The sequence below is a fragment of the Phyllostomus discolor genome, chromosome 3, assembly GCF_004126475.2.
Source record: "Phyllostomus discolor isolate MPI-MPIP mPhyDis1 chromosome 3, mPhyDis1.pri.v3, whole genome shotgun sequence".
In the NCBI taxonomy this organism is placed as follows: domain Eukaryota; kingdom Metazoa; phylum Chordata; class Mammalia; order Chiroptera; family Phyllostomidae; genus Phyllostomus; species Phyllostomus discolor.
The window spans coordinates 85,332,436-85,347,941 of record NC_040905.2 but is presented as its reverse complement, the minus strand read 5'-3'; the positions used below and the strand labels follow the sequence as shown (position 1 = coordinate 85,347,941).

The window sequence follows — 15,506 nt, the reverse complement described above, 5'->3', positions numbered from 1 at the left end:
CTTATCTGGGCCCAGCGCTCAAGCTGTTGGGGTGGTGACTGCTCTTTGTGGCAGTGTGTGTCTTGTGTTTTCACATGGCTCTTTGGAGGCTGCTCATTTTGATGTCTGTTACTTGCTTCCCTAGGTTCTGTGAGTCACCGACAAGCGACCTGGAGATGAGAGGGGGCCGGGGCCGAGGGAAGAGAGCCAGGTCTGCTGCAGCTGCCCCAGGCTCAGAGGCCAGCTTCACTGAGTCCAGAGGGTTGCAGAACAAGAACAGAGGAGGGGCCAATGGGAAAGGGAGGCGGGGCAGCCTCAATGCGAGTGGGCGAAGGACGCCCCCAAATTGTGCCACTGAGGACATCAAAGCCAGCCCCTCCTCCACCAACAAAAGGAAAAACAAGCCTCCAATGGAGCTAGACCTGAACTCCAGCTCTGAGGATAATAAGCCTGGGAAGCGTGTCCGCACAAATTCTAGAAGTACTCCCACCACCCCTCAAGGGAAACCAGATACTACTTTTTTGGACCAAGGCTGCTCCTCTCCAGTGCTAATCGATTGTCCCCACCCAAACTGCAACAAAAAATACAAGCACATTAATGGCCTGAGATACCACCAGGCTCACGCACATTTAGACCCGGAAAACAAGCTGGAGTTTGAACCTGACAGTGAGGACAAGATCTCAGACTGCGAGGAGGCCCTGAGTAACGTGGCACTGGAGTGTGGTGAGCAAAGCACAAGCGTAGCAGCTTATGACCAGGTGAAGGCGCCAGCTTCCCCTGGCTCGGGGAACGCCCCTGGGACCCCCAAGGGGAAGAGGGAGCTGATGAGCAATGGCCCAGGTTCTGTTATTGGATCTAAAGCTGGGAAGAATTCTGGCAAAAAGAAGGGCCTTAACAATGAATTGAACAACCTCCCGGTCATCTCCAACATGACGGCCACATTAGACAGTTGCTCAGCAGCAGACGGAAGTTTGGCTGCTGAAATGCCCAAACTGGAAGCAGAAGGATTAATCGACAAGAAAAATTTGGGAGATAAAGAAAAGGGCAAAAAAGCCAACAATTGCAAAATGGACAAAAACCTCTCCAAACTGAAGACTGCACGGCCCATTGCCCCAGCCCCGGCCCCCACTCCCCCACAACTAATTGCTATTCCCACTGCGGCCTTTACAAGCACCACCACGGGGACAATACCCGGACTGCCCTCCCTCACCACGACTGTCGTTCAGGCCACACCAAAGAGTCCTCCGTTAAAACCCATTCAACCAAAGCCCACAATTATGGGGGAGCCCATCACCGTGAACCCAGCTCTTGTGTCCCTAAAAGACAAAAAGAAAAAAGAAAAGCGAAAGCTCAAGGACAAAGAAGGGAAAGAGACAGGAAGCCCCAAAATGGATGCAAAGCTGGGTAAACTAGAGGACGCCAAGGGAGCTGGGAAAGATTTATCTGGGCATTTTTTAAAGGACCATCTCAACAAGAATGAAGGGCTGGCTAATGGACTGTCGGAGTCTCAAGAGAGCCGAATGGCCAGTATCAAAGCCGAGGCTGATAAGGTTTACACATTCACAGACAACGCTCCCAGCCCTTCCATAGGGAGCGCCTCGAGAATGGAGTGCAACACTTTGGTGAACGGGCAGGTGCCGATGGCCCCACTGCACGTGCTGACACAAAATGGGTCCGAAAGTTCTGCAGCCAAGACGAGCAGTCCTGCGTATTCGGACATATCCGATGCTGCCGACGATGGTGGTTCTGACAGCAGGTCAGAAGGCATGAGGTCAAAAGCCAGTTCCCCATCAGATATCATTTCTAGTAAGGATGGTGTTGTGAAAGGGCATTCTGCAGCTACAGCACAATCATCTCAAATGAAAGAGTCCCACTCTCCCTATTACCATGGCTATGATCCTTATTATTCTCCAAGTTACTTGCACCCTGGGCAGGTCGGTGTCCCTGCAGCTGGGAATGGCGGGAGCACACAGAGCATGAAAATCAAGAAGGAGTCCGAAGAAGATGCAGAAAAGAAAGACAAGACAGAGCAGTTGGATGCCAAGAGAGTGGACCATACTTCGGCATCCCTGCAGCCTCAGCACCAGTCGGTGATCACACAGAGACACCCTGCTCTGGCTCAGTCACTTTATTATGGCCAGTATGCCTATGGACTCTATATGGACCAGAAGTCTCTGATGGCCACCAGCCCTGCCTACAGACAGCAGTATGAGAAATACTATGAGGACCAGAGGCTGGCAGAGCAGAAAATGGCCCAAACTGGGAGAGGAGACTGTGAAAGGAAAAATGAGCTGCCCTTGAAAGAGCTGGGCAAGGAGGACAGTAAACAGAAAAACATGCCATCGGCCACAATCTCAAAAGCTCCCTCTACTCCAGAGCCTAGCAAAAACCATTCTAAACTAGGGCCCTCAGTGCCTAGTAAAACTGAGGAGACAGGTAAATCACAGCTTCTCTCCAATCACCAGCAGCAGCTTCAGGCCGACAGCTTCAAAGCTAAGCAGATGGAAAACCACCAGCTTATTAAGGAGGCTGTAGAAATGAAATCTGTCATGGACTCTATGAAGCAGACAGGTGTAGACCCAACCTCGAGATTTAAACAAGTAAGATTGTGGAGCATGGCCCCCACAGGGAGAGAGCCGTCTGAGACTTGTACATGTCTGGGCTTGGCGGTTAGCACGTCTTCACAGGAAATAAGCCAAGGGTTCATTAGGGTTTATTCCTCTTCTCTTGAAAAATAGTTTAAAAGACTGTCTCAGGAGTTACTGTGTACCTCTGAAATGTACATTACTCACAGTTTCCTAAAAAGAACTGTGGACAGGTGCTTTTTGTGTTCCGTGATGCTGTTCTCTAACTGAATCTGACATGGGCCCTCGATTTGTTATTGAGTCCAGAGCAAGGGAGTCCTGCAACATGGCCCCGGAGTTTCCTTCTGACTTAATTAACGCTGAGAGTCTGAGTTGATCTCTAAAATATTTGTTCTGCATTTACAAATTTCTACAGGCATTTTTTAGGAATATTAAAACTGGGTTCCTACATTCACATTTCCCACTGAACTTTGCAGTAAAATTTGGGATCCAGATGTCTTGCCCATGACGTCTGAGATGCCTGGATTTCGGTTGTACACCTGTGTAAAGTGCCCCAAGCAGAGCTCAATGCCGGGTAGATGGGCCTCGGGCAGTCATCCCAGAGCCCCACCAACCTGAGCTTACACGTGCACACACCTGGAACTCGGTCCCCATGAAATCACACATGTGCTAGCGCTTTCTGTCACAGTTCCAGCGTCCTGACTCACTGCGGTCCTGTGAGCGTCAATTCTGGAATTTCCCAGAGCTCCCACCCCACTCCCAGGCTTAGATGTCCTCGGTGAAGCAGAGCAACAAAATCCTTTTTTTCATGTCATTTCTGGCCAAAACTCAGACCTTAGGCCCAATTTTAAATGTTCACTTAAGATCTGAATGCCCAGGGGTTCCGATCATGAATGGGATGGGGGTCACAAAGGGCCTCCTTGTGGCCTGACTCAGGCTGTGGCTTCACGGGGCTGTGTTAGAACTGCACAAGTTTGAGAAGGGGGTTTATAGATGGCTATGTTTTCTAATAGAAAAGGCATAAGGTGTGCTATTAATTTGAAACTTTGTTTTGATTGAGATATTAGCATGCAATGAGACGTGAGCGGATACACTGAGCCTCAGCTACAGATGAAACCAAGAAAATGTATTAGAAAATCAAGACTTTTCCCCCTAAGTGATATTAATTGCTGTAGTAATTTCTAAAATTTACTATTACTAACCTGAGTTGTAGTTTTCAAAACTCTTTTTACCTGTGTAAGTTACTAAAAGGGAAATGAGAGTCAGATTAAATACATCTGAGGATGTTACATAATGTGGAGAAGTGACATTAAGGGCCCACCTCTGAATTCCCATGGACCTAAGTGTGAAGCCCACCCCCACACATGGGCAGCAGTATGACCGTGGGGTTATTTGGAACTTTAATAAAAGATTTGGTTTTGCCTTATTAAAAGTGATTGATAATAATGCCTATCTATTGCTGTATTTTGCTGTGTATAATGCATACTTTTTTGCCCAAATTTTTGAGGGAAAAATAAGGACATGCAGTATACAAGGGTAGTACCTGATATACCTTGTATCTGTTCTAGTGCTTTGTAATTATTGTTACATAAAATTTCTTGTACCATAATATGTTCAAAAATAAATGCTAAAATTCCTTTATAATACAAAAACAAATGTCTAAATGTAAAGAAATACAAAATTGAATTGAAATATTAAAACAAGATTTTTTCCTGAAAGTTTGGGCCCAACACGTGGGTGCACATTATACATGGCAAAATGCAGTGTTCTGTGTGGGAGGTAAAGCGCTGTGCAGTGCTAGCATGTGGATAGATGTTAACTTAGTATGAGAGTAATAGTAGTAGTGCTGTCATAGTGATTGATGGGTTTTTCTTAAAAATCAAAATTTTAAAACAAGTATTTTTCTAAAAAAAAAACAGGATCCAGATTCAAGAACATGGCATCATTACGTTTACCAGCCCAAATACCTGGATCAGCAAAAGTCAGAAGACCTTGACAGAGAAAAGAAATTAAAAGAGGATAGTCCCAGGAAAACTCCCAATAAAGAGAGTGGTGTGCCCGGCCTTCCTGTGTCGTTAACCAGCATTAAAGAGGAGCCCAAAGAGGCCAAGCGTCCTGACTCTCAATCCATGGAGGAGAGCAAGCTAAAAAATGATGATCGAAAGACTCCTGTGAACTGGAAGGACTCTCGGGGAACAAGAGTGGCTGTGTCCTCACCCATGAGTCAGCATCAGTCCTACATTCAGTACTTGCATGCTTATCCTTACCCACAGATGTATGACCCCAGCCACCCTGCCTACCGGGCTGTTTCTCCGGTCCTAATGCACAGTTACCCTGGTACGTGTTGTGGGTTTTAACTGTATTGGAGGGAAGAGGCTGTGTTCGAATCTTAGCTATTAAAAACTCAGAATACATGATTAGACACTTCAAGAGTGCCATTTGTTTTGCTTGTTTTTATGCTGCTTAAAGTCCCTAAAACGAAACTGATTTAATGTAAGAGTTCTTTAAGATGAAATGTCAAGAGTCCTCAGCTGGTGTCTCCATGGCCTCTGATAGGCCACTGTACTGTTAGACTGACGGATACTTTATTGCCTATGAAAACATTCTAAGTACTTACTGTCATAATCATTATAGTTACTATTCCTTTAACTTAAGCAGGCACATAAATGTATGAAATGGCTATAAGCTCATCTCTGTTTATAACCTCCCTTCATCAGGATGAATTAACTGGGGGAAGAAATTGGGGAACCTAGATACAGTTTAACGATGATGGAGCCCATTCTTAATGTAATCCCCTCTGTTAAGATCTATGATTCTTATCCCAAATTCCTGTAATACAAATGATTTTTTTTTGAAGATGTAGCTCATAACTTGATGTGGCATTTGTTGTTTATCTGCAGGGGCCTATCTCTCTCCAGGATTTCATTATCCTGTTTATGGGAAGATGTCAGGGAGAGAAGAGGCAGAGAAAGTCAATACCAGCCCTAGCATCAACACGAAAACCACCACTGAATCTAAAGCACTGGATTTGCTCCAGCAGCACGCCAACCAGTATCGCAGCAAGTCTCCTGCTGTAAGCCTCCTTTTGTTGTCATTTAAAAGTACTATGTTTTGGGGGGGGCCTGGGGGCACACTAGAGAACAGTCTTAAAATATAAATGGTTTTGGAACCCAGCTGTGGTTTCTGGATGCTGGTTTATCCTAATACATAAAGAGTGGAATGTTCACAAGTAAGATGGTTTCACACGTGAGGAAATAAAATTGTTAAAGCATGTATAGTATCACAAGGTTTTTTTCTGTTGCAAAATCCGTATCTTGCCTTCCCAGGAGGATGCTCACTTACGTTGATATTTAAATTCATAGGAAGCAGCTTTTGGTGCAAAATATTTCTGATGCAAGACATTTTGATGCACTGGCATGGCACAGTGAGTCACGTGGCTAAGGAGTGGTGGCTGCACCTGCTCTCTTTCTGCCTTGGCTCGCCATCCTGTCCCTGTACCTCCGCTAAGTAACGCAAATGTGTGTCTTTGTGAAACATGCTCTAGTGACACCACTGCCCACCTTTCATCCCTGGCCACCAGAAGGACTGTTGTGAAGAGAGACAAAAGAAAGGCTGTGGTTCTTGGCAAGAAAGAGAAGTTTGGACTAAAATAAAATATAGGGTCTGTGATAAGAATCGTATATGTTTTCAATGGAACAAAACAGACAAAGATGGTTTAACTTATGGGATAGATTCTCCTCCCAAAATGTGCGTGAAATAGAAGAGTAATCAGAAGACTTGAAGAAATTTCTACAACTACTTCTCTTCCTTGATCCATATTTTAAGGTTGTTTCTGGGGAGAAGTTGGGGTAGGTTCTAACCCTACAATTATGAGTGAATAGAGAGAGAAGTCCTTTTCAGTCACTTGAGGAAAATACTGATGCTGCTTTTGGGTGGACCAGTTCTTTAGTGTTGACTTAATTCCAGCGGAAACTGAAGCATTTTTTGAGTTGATCTTCAACTGCCAAATAATTTGAAGCATCAGTGTTTACTTTTTAATCATTAACACATATTGGGGAAGGGGCAAAGGTGGTACTCTTACTACTTTTTTTCAGAGAATTAATGGGGAAATCGCTGTTTTCTATTCCAGCCGGTGGAGAAGGCTACGGCTGAGCGGGAACGGGAAGCAGAAAGGGAGAGGGATCGCCACTCCCCGTTCGGCCAGCGGCACCTGCACACGCATCACCACACCCATGTTGGCATGGGTTACCCACTAATCCCTGGTCAATATGACCCTTTCCAAGGTCAGCAGTCTATCGTTATGGTGCCTTTCTTCATTCTGCTTTGGAAAACAGTTGCCCAAATTGCCTCTCATGTCTTAAAAGATAACTGAGCTTTAGTTAACATTAGCCCTGGGCAGGACTTTTAACTCGTACTTCCTAGTATTTCCTAGTGGCAAAACTAAGGCTATCCTACATCTTTGTATTCTATTGAGACACAAAATTGCTACCACTTAATAATTGTCACTTGTTGATGTTATCAGTGGCTTACTGTTATCTCAGAGACTGAGGGTGGCTGCTGGTGTCTGGGGCACTAACTGTAACAATCAGAAGATCAGATAACTACTTGAGGGAAATTGTGAGGAGGAGGGAGGCTGGGTGGGAGGTCTTGGTGAAACTCCTTGTCCTGAATTTCTGTAGGCCTTTTAAGTTGCTGTTTTCCTATGGAGGTAACAGAAGAAACTGTGATCAGGCTCAACACTTTTTATAACCCCATTCAGGGACTCTTCACAGCCCTTTGCTGCTTTGACTCTTTCAGGAAAGATGGAGGAACATCTTTTAAAATTCAATACAATTGACATGCAGGGGCCTTCAGTTCATGGTGTTTCAGTTGACCATGTACCATTCTGTCATAACACTGTCACCTCACCACAAGTGGGCCATAGTACCACCTCTACCAAGGGATCACCTGCTGGGATCTTGCTGTCTTAGCTCAGGCTGTCATAATGAAGTGCCACAGTCTGTCTCTATAGCTATAAACAACAGGAATGTACCTTCTCATCGTTCTGGAGGCTGGGAGTCTCGGTCAAGGTGCCAGCAGGGTCGGTTTCTGGTGGAAGCTCTTCCTGGCTTGTAGGCAGCAGCCACCGTGCTGGGCGCTCATCTGACCTCTTCTCTACATCTGGGCCGAGTGAGGAGGGGGGAGTTACTCTTTGATGTCTCCTCTTATAAGGACACAAACTCTGTTGGATCAGGGACCCACCTTTATGACCTCATTTAATCTTAATTACTTCCATATTAGTCCTATCTCCAAATACAGTCACATTGGGGGTTATGGCTTCCAACCAGGAATATTGAAAGGACACAGTTCAGTCCGTAGTGCTTGCCAAGTTTCCTCTTACTCCGCTTGCATGAATACAAGACGATATGTTCGAAGGTGCTTGCAGAAGTGGGAAATGCTATCCAGATGGGAAAAGGTCATTTTCATTTATTCAACTCACCTAACTTGGTGTCAACTAGAGTGTTAAAGAGAGAACATAAAGGACATAGTGGGAGGGAATGATCTTTCCTAGGTTTGTTTCCTCTATTTTTTCCAGAATTGTTTTCCATAGAATTAAAAAGAATTTTCTATTGGCAACCTCATAACATTTGGAGCTGCCACATTCTCTGACTGTTACCTTTCTCTTGCATGGTAAAGGTTAAGGCTATTTCTGAGTTTGGGATTGTGTTCCATCCCTGGGGAAAGTGTTAAAGTGATCAAAGTTATTACCAAAGTATTGTATTCTAAGCAAATAGCATGTTGCTTCTATAATTCACTGTGACTTTTGATTCCTGTTGTTACCTGGTACCTATTATTTCTCCTGAGCTTCCTATTCAGGAATGCATGGAAACCATTTAGCACCATGCAGAGCTAGACAGATGGAATGCTGTATTCTCTTTGAATAGCCGTTAAGAAGACCACAGAGTATTTGATACAGGGATAGATATTGGTTGGGCCAAGGGGTTTTGTACTCTGCCCTTGCTGCATGAAATATTTTGTGTGTGTTCAGGAAAGGACATATCACTATCAGGTCCGCAGCCTTTCACCACTGGGCCTGTCTCTACTCTTATCTTCCCGAGTGTCACAGAAACCCTGCTTTTTTTTCCCCCATTAGGCTTGACCTCTGCTGCCCTCGTTGCCTCTCAGCAGGTGGCTGCCCAGGCATCTGCATCAGGAATGTTTCCTGCACAAAGAAGGTAAACATTCTTTACATTTTGAATCAGTTTTTTTAGATAAAGACATCTCAAAGTGGGTGGGAGGAGGCAAGTACAGGCATTTTAGACCAAAAACTTAGGATTTTATATTAGTGTTATGAATACGCTTTTATTCCACACTATGCTTTACATGCGACTTCTATTCCATAAACCACATTCTGTAGCTGTACTGTAGATTAGTATTTAATTGATAAGATTTTTAAACAGTTGGAAAGTTTCTTAGGTTTTCCTCATAGCTCTGTTAAAATAATTCACTAAGGCTCCCTTTGTGTTATTATGTTTAAAAATAAACTTGCAAATAGGGAAGTTTATTTTCATAATGCTAAAGGTAATATTGGTTCTTCATTTTAATTATCCCTCAAGTATTTTTGAAAAGGAAAATAATATATTTTCACAATGTATATCATTACCCTTGTGTTCATTCACTTTCTTATGGAATTCAATTACATGAATTGAGTAGAACTAAAATAAGTCTATTGGTCTTATGGTTTTCAGATTTGCAGTGTCAAATGTGGATGGAACCCTATGCTAAGGTTGTCTTTTCTTTTGCAGAGAATAACAAGATTGGAAATGTACGTTGTCATGTGACTGGATCACATGAGGAAGCGCTTTATACAGACATCAGTTCCATGGTGTTAATTTGAAATGCCTTAATGGCAGGCAAAAACCAGTCATTTCATTTTTGTAAATTACAGATTTTATCACAGAGTAACAAATGTTGCTGTAATTAAACTTCTGTTTTATATATATATATACGTATACATATATGTATATATACATATATATATTCTTTACTTTTTGTATCAGTAACCAGGCTCGCACACACAGGGTCTGCTGCCAAGTTGCAAACCACTCAGTAAAGGAAATAAAAAATGTATTTGTCATGTTGAAAAGTGTTAGCCGCAAAAGGCTGCTTACTTTCTTTTCCTTTTCCTTTTAAATTGTAAATAAATAATGTTATGTATCAGTGTGCCTGAACCTTGCATATCCTTCATATATTTCCCGTAAGCCCCTCAGAAAGGCTAACTGTGATGATGACACTTGGTACAATTTAGATGTCTATTTGGTGGCTCCTGTTAAAGACGCATCAGTGTAAAAATGTTTCTGTAGTCACTGTTTGTACTTGTGTATTGTGGAAAAATACTTTTGGAAGGCATGGGGTTGCCAGTACCACAAAAAAAACTGTGTTGTACATAATGTAAAGATTAAAATGGGGAAATAGTGAGCATCTGTGAATAATGAGGTGTCATTTTTTGATAATCTTGAATGGCAAATAACCCAATAGCCTGCATACCAGAGACATCTGTGATTGTTCTATTACTTGAATAGTCCTGCAGTCCTTTTTTTTTTTTTTTTAATGTTTACAATTATCCAGTTTTAGAAGAGAGAGACTTTAATGCCATTGCCTGGTTACTTGTTTTATGCTGTAATCTAGTTTATTTTATGTAAAATGTATATTGAATGCTTTCCTTTTTTATACCTGCCTTAAATAATTTGGCAATCAGAATTAAAAAGTTTTTTTTATAATGGCTTCTTGTCTGTCTCATGTTATTGCCAGCTGTCTGATAGCGATTCTAATCTTCCAAGAAGGATTTCCTAATATTACGCATTTTCAGTGCATAAAATACAGTACACAGATAACTTTTCTTATATGGTACACAGGTATGACAACCAAATAGTATATTTAATTAAGCAGATATATGCATATTTGCTGAGCATTTACTCAAACATGGAATATAATGTTACCTGAAATAGGTAGATACAGGTTTCTATGGTATGGAATGATATTCCACGGGTGTAAGTCTTGTGCCACATGGGCAGTAGATAAGATGTGTAAAAAGTGTCAGCTAGCCATTTATTTGACATGTCATTAAATTGTTTTACTAGAGTATTTTATACAAAATGTACAGAATTAACTGATTCCTCACTTGCTTTCTTCCTCCAACCTTTCCTTCTAATAAATACTTCTTGAACACCTCCTTTATCTCAGGCCTTGTAAGATGCCAGGGTATAGCGGTGAGCAAAGCAGACAAAATTTCCTTTCTCAGAGTTTTCATTTTCTAGTAGGTGGGGTCGACATGAAATATATTAGTAATAAGCAGAGTACAGCAGGTCCCTGAATAACGTTTTGTTGAACTTCTTTTCGTTATAATGTTGATTAGATAAACTCTTACTTAATTAGCCTGTGGCAAAATTGATTTTCCTATACATTGTTTCACTTAAAGTCACAGAACCTATTGTGGATGTTAAGTGAGCACTTCTTAATTGCACATTAGATGGTTGGTAAATGCCATGGGGAAGAACAAAGCATGGGTGTGGGCCCTGGTAACCGGTGGGAGTTTGTAACTGAACGGAGTGGTGTGGGAGGCCTCACTGAAGGAGACGAGGAAGCCGTAGGTGTACACGTCTAGGGGCAAAGCATGTTAGTGAGATGGAAAGCAAGAGCCCAAGCCTTAAAGGAGTGTGCTTCCTGTGTTTGGACTGATTGATTTCAGTGCTTCATTCCAGCTGTAAGTTTTTAGGAGTTTACTATAATTGCTAATGACAGCCTTACCGCTTGGCTTTCTAAAAAGTTCTTTAAGTTGACAAAATTTACCTTGGTATAATTTGCTTAGCTCCCCTACTGAGAGGACTATGCCTTACAAAGGAATAGATCTCTGCAATCAGAAAGAAATGCTTCCTCTGGTTTTGGAAAACCACCGTGAAGTGTTTGCTTTTGCGGCCTGCCTTGTGGGTCCAGTCCGTGTTCTTAATGCATTTCAGCAGGGTGATCTTTCTCCCAGTTCTCAGTGTGTTTTCTTTTGAATTTCATCCATGTTGTCATTTATAAAAATATTGCTTATGGTAGTTCTTGTTACACATAAGAGTATTTCACATACTTTCATCATTTTTTTGTTATCAGATTTTTTCAGTTCTTACATCATATCCAGATGTGTCCTTGAAGACTTGATCTAATTGCTCATATACCAGTTAAACAAGTATGTTTCTTCTGTTCAGAATACGGTTTCAAGTGTGTCTGTCGGTGTCCTACATGCTGACCCAACAATTCAATTGTTGAAACACAGGAGCAGAAAGAACTAAGGTCAATTTCCATCTCCACCAACTGAGTTACTGTGTTTCTGTTGGTGGCTCGGCAATACTGTGGATTCTTGATGCCTTTCCTACTTTTAGTAATAAGTATTTTGAAAAATCATGTAGGAGCCAATCTTGCCTTTCAGCTGCAAAATGACTGCTTGTATGCTTATTACATACCAGACTTGTAATCACTTCCAGTGTGTGCCTAAATAGATAGGGTATGAACAAGGGCATTAAACCATGCTTAACCCTGCTACTATAATAAACAAGAGTGCTGATAAATATAGAGAGATATATGACCAAAAGGACGATGCAGTTTAAATACTGGCTTCCCCAAGGCTTTACTGGAACATTATTCCCGACTGGTTTACATTAATCACTAAAGGAAGTTTTTTTTCTCCCCCTTACTGTTACGGTGTTTTTGCTGATGACAACATGAATTGCCAAAGGCCATAGTGTGTTTATGTTATGTGTGCCATTTCTGTAGCTGAGTACATAGTACTGAATAGTAAATTAAGGATTCCCAAAAGACAAGCATGCTTGCCTCCATTATATTACTATGATGAATCTGTCATTAATACAGTTCTAATTGTTTTACTTTTATAGACATAAAATCAGTCCCCTTAGCGACTAATAATAGGGTTTATTGATTTTACTAAACATTATTCATTCCAGGCCTGCTCCTATCAGCGTATCCTGAACATATGCAAAGAGCCTGTAGTGATGATACAGTGCAAATTAACTTCATGGAGACCCGAGACTGAAGAGTTGTTTACAGCTGTAGTCCCATTGAATACAGAACATTAAAACAAGGTAATAGGTGCCATATAGAACCATTTGTTCCTAGATTAGGATCTCTGATGGCTTCTTCATGGAAACTTGCCGTTGCTGGTCTGCCCAGGTCATTAACAACTGCAGGGTGAAAATGCAGGCCTTATGTATTCACTGGCTATGACCCTGATTCAGTGTGGTTTCAGCTCAAGAGTCTGGGAGTAACTAGAATGAATAGCTCTGATTGATACAGGATAAAACGGCAGTCTAAATGATCACTACTGATCATTTCATTCCCTCCCTGACTCTGAAAAAAGAGGAGACAGGCAAAGCCATTTATTATTGTTTGGTCACTAACCACAGTCACCCATTCCCTGCTCCCTGCAGAAGACTGGGTCACGAGTGTTGTTTGCTTTCAGTTAACTTTCGGAGAGAAAACAGTGTGGCCCTTCATCAGCACTGCTTTTGTGATGGATTTTTTTTTTTTTATTTCTTAACAAAATCCCTATCTAAAGCAGAGGTTCCCGACCTCTGCTCTATTGACATATTGGAGCAGTAAATTCCTGGCTGGGGTGAGGAGGAGGCCTGTCCTGTGCACTGTGGGATGTTATAGCCAGTCTCCACCCAGCAGACGCCAATAACAGCTTCTGACCACAGCCCCCACTCCAAGTGGCGCCCGCCAACTGGTCATGAAATTCAGATCTCCTGCCTGGCCTGTGTCCCACAAGGAATGGCTGATTTCCCTTGTTCTTTTTGTTGCTTCAGAAGATAAGTAGGCCAGCAATGGCTCCTGGTAACCCCATGGAAATAAAATATAATGGAGATGCTCATTTGACCAACATGGATAAAGTTGAACAGAATCTAGCTTTTTAAAAAGAATTGGATGGACCAGATTTTAACATAATAATTAGTAGTTTTTGCAGATTGAAAATGAATTCAATCTGCCCTGGCTGGTGTGGCTCAGTGGATCGAGTGCCAGCCTGCAAACTGAGGGGTTGCCGGCGAGTCCTCAGTGGGGGGTGCTCGAGAGGAACCACACATTGATGTTTCCCTCTCTCCCTCCCTGGCCTTTCTCTGGAAATAAATAAATAAAATCTTAAAAGAAAATTCGAATCTAAAAACCATGTTGTGGGGCAAATTTACCTCACAATGTGTCAATTAGTACAATATGCTTTGTATGTTTTGTTAAAAATCCTCACACTAGCTCTTGAAAATGCATTTTATTTTTCTTTGGAATGAAGGCTTTCAAGTTGGAAAACCTGGAACAAGGTCATTCCTTAGAATAAGTGAGCCACTGGGATTGAATTTAGACTTTCTTCTAGCAGGGTGTGCCATTTGATTCATGTACAGGAGTAAACTTGGGAGCTTCTCAGATGCACTCTGTATTTCCATTAGACATTTGAAAATAAAATGACAGGAAGCACAACAAACTTGGAGACTCACAGCACGTAGATTTCTGGGGCCGTCATGAACACAAGGCACTGACAAAGCTCATGGGCATGAGCAGGTTCAGAGTCCAGGTTCATGGTCTGGTCAGACTGGCCAGGCCCTGGCCTGCCTCTTGTCATCCTCTACCTGGAATTGGTAAGTAGGTGGAGGCGGAACAAAACCTACCTGTGTAAACTTAAGAAACATCCAAACCTGTAGAGAATGTAGGAGTTTGTTTAAACCACACCGATGGCATGTGCTGGCATGCCAGATCTCATGCTCTGGAGAAGTTTGCAGCTTCTTTTATGCATTTGAGATTAAAAAGGGAACATAAGGAGTATTACATGGAGGTGGGAGAAAGCAAGGTAGGGACTGGATTACAGGATAGTTAAGACTGTGTGCTCTCCTGAGGGTTGTTACTTCCGAAAAGAGGCATTTCAAAAGTGTGGTAACCTAAATGCACAGAAACCACAGACAGGGCTTAAGGCAAAGATAAACCTTTTACTAAAAAGTTATATGCCTGGGGCAGTGACTACCCACCACTGACCTGTCCCGTTAGGAATTTATGATCAGATCACCCTGTGAAGTTACTTTCCCTTTTTGCAGTCCACACCTGAGTGTGTAACAGAAATGGCTAATCACTGCAGCTCTCTCCAGCTAAGCCCAGCTCTCCAGGTGGGTACTAAAAATAGATCAAAGTTGACATGCAAAATGAAGCCTGTTCGACAGCCTTGAAGGAAACACTTCTTGAGGAATGGAATCACAACCTTATATTTCTTTTTCAAGGGTATCAGAATCCCTTCACCTTCAAGTCAGGAGACTTAACATGGCACCATTCTTCCCACTGTTAGAAAATTTAGATGTTATTTTACTTACCTTCAGCGTTTCACAAACAACAGTTATTCCTTTAGTCAAGAAAATTGGGGAACCAGAATCATTATTTATTGACTCATCTTTCTATTAATTTATGGAGGTGTTTACTTCCTTCTTTTTTCACTTCTTTGATTACAGCCCCTTTTACATTCTGCCTCCCTCTTATGGGGATCCTGGATAGAATCGGCCCCACCCACATAAACCAGGATAATCTCCTCATTTCAGGGTCAGCTGACTAGCAATCAGTTCCATCTGCAACCTCAATTTCCCTTTGCCAGGTACCCTAGCATATTCACAGGTTCTAGGGATTAGGAAATGGACATCTTTGGGGGGTTGTTATTCTACCTAGCACACCACCTGATTCAATTTCCTTTCCGCCTGGGCAGTAGTAATCACACAATAATAGTAATAGCAGCTAGCATTTATATGGTATTTATTATGCACTAGACACTGTTACTAAACACTGCATATAACAACTCATTTAATTCTCATAACAACGGGATTACTATTCCTATTTTAGAACTGACAAAGCTGAAGCAGTGAAGTAGTTAGGAAAATGACC

At 42.2% G+C, this 15,506-nt stretch overlaps 1 protein-coding gene across 4 annotated transcripts in view; it reads left to right on the top strand.

Annotated features, from left to right (window-relative positions):
- The window catches only part of ZNF608 (zinc finger protein 608), a 105,999-nt gene extending 95,673 nt beyond the window's left edge, over nt 1-10,326 (top strand). For 3 of the 4 annotated variants that reach the window (XM_028526325.2, XM_036020702.1, XM_028526322.2), the window contains 6 exons: nt 125-2,579; nt 4,484-4,901; nt 5,465-5,637; nt 6,694-6,847; nt 8,698-8,779; nt 9,350-10,326. In XM_028526325.2, the coding sequence (XP_028382126.1) occupies nt 125-2,579; nt 4,484-4,901; nt 5,465-5,637; nt 6,694-6,847; nt 8,698-8,779; nt 9,350-9,356 (3,289 nt within the window). In that variant the 3' untranslated portion in view covers nt 9,357-10,326. Of the gene's footprint in view, nt 1-124; nt 2,580-4,483; nt 4,902-5,464; nt 5,638-6,693; nt 6,848-8,697; nt 8,784-9,349 lie in introns of those variants that run through there. The other variant, XM_036020701.1, reaches the window with a different exon arrangement.
- Nucleotides 10,327-15,506: the final 5,180 nt, after the last annotated feature.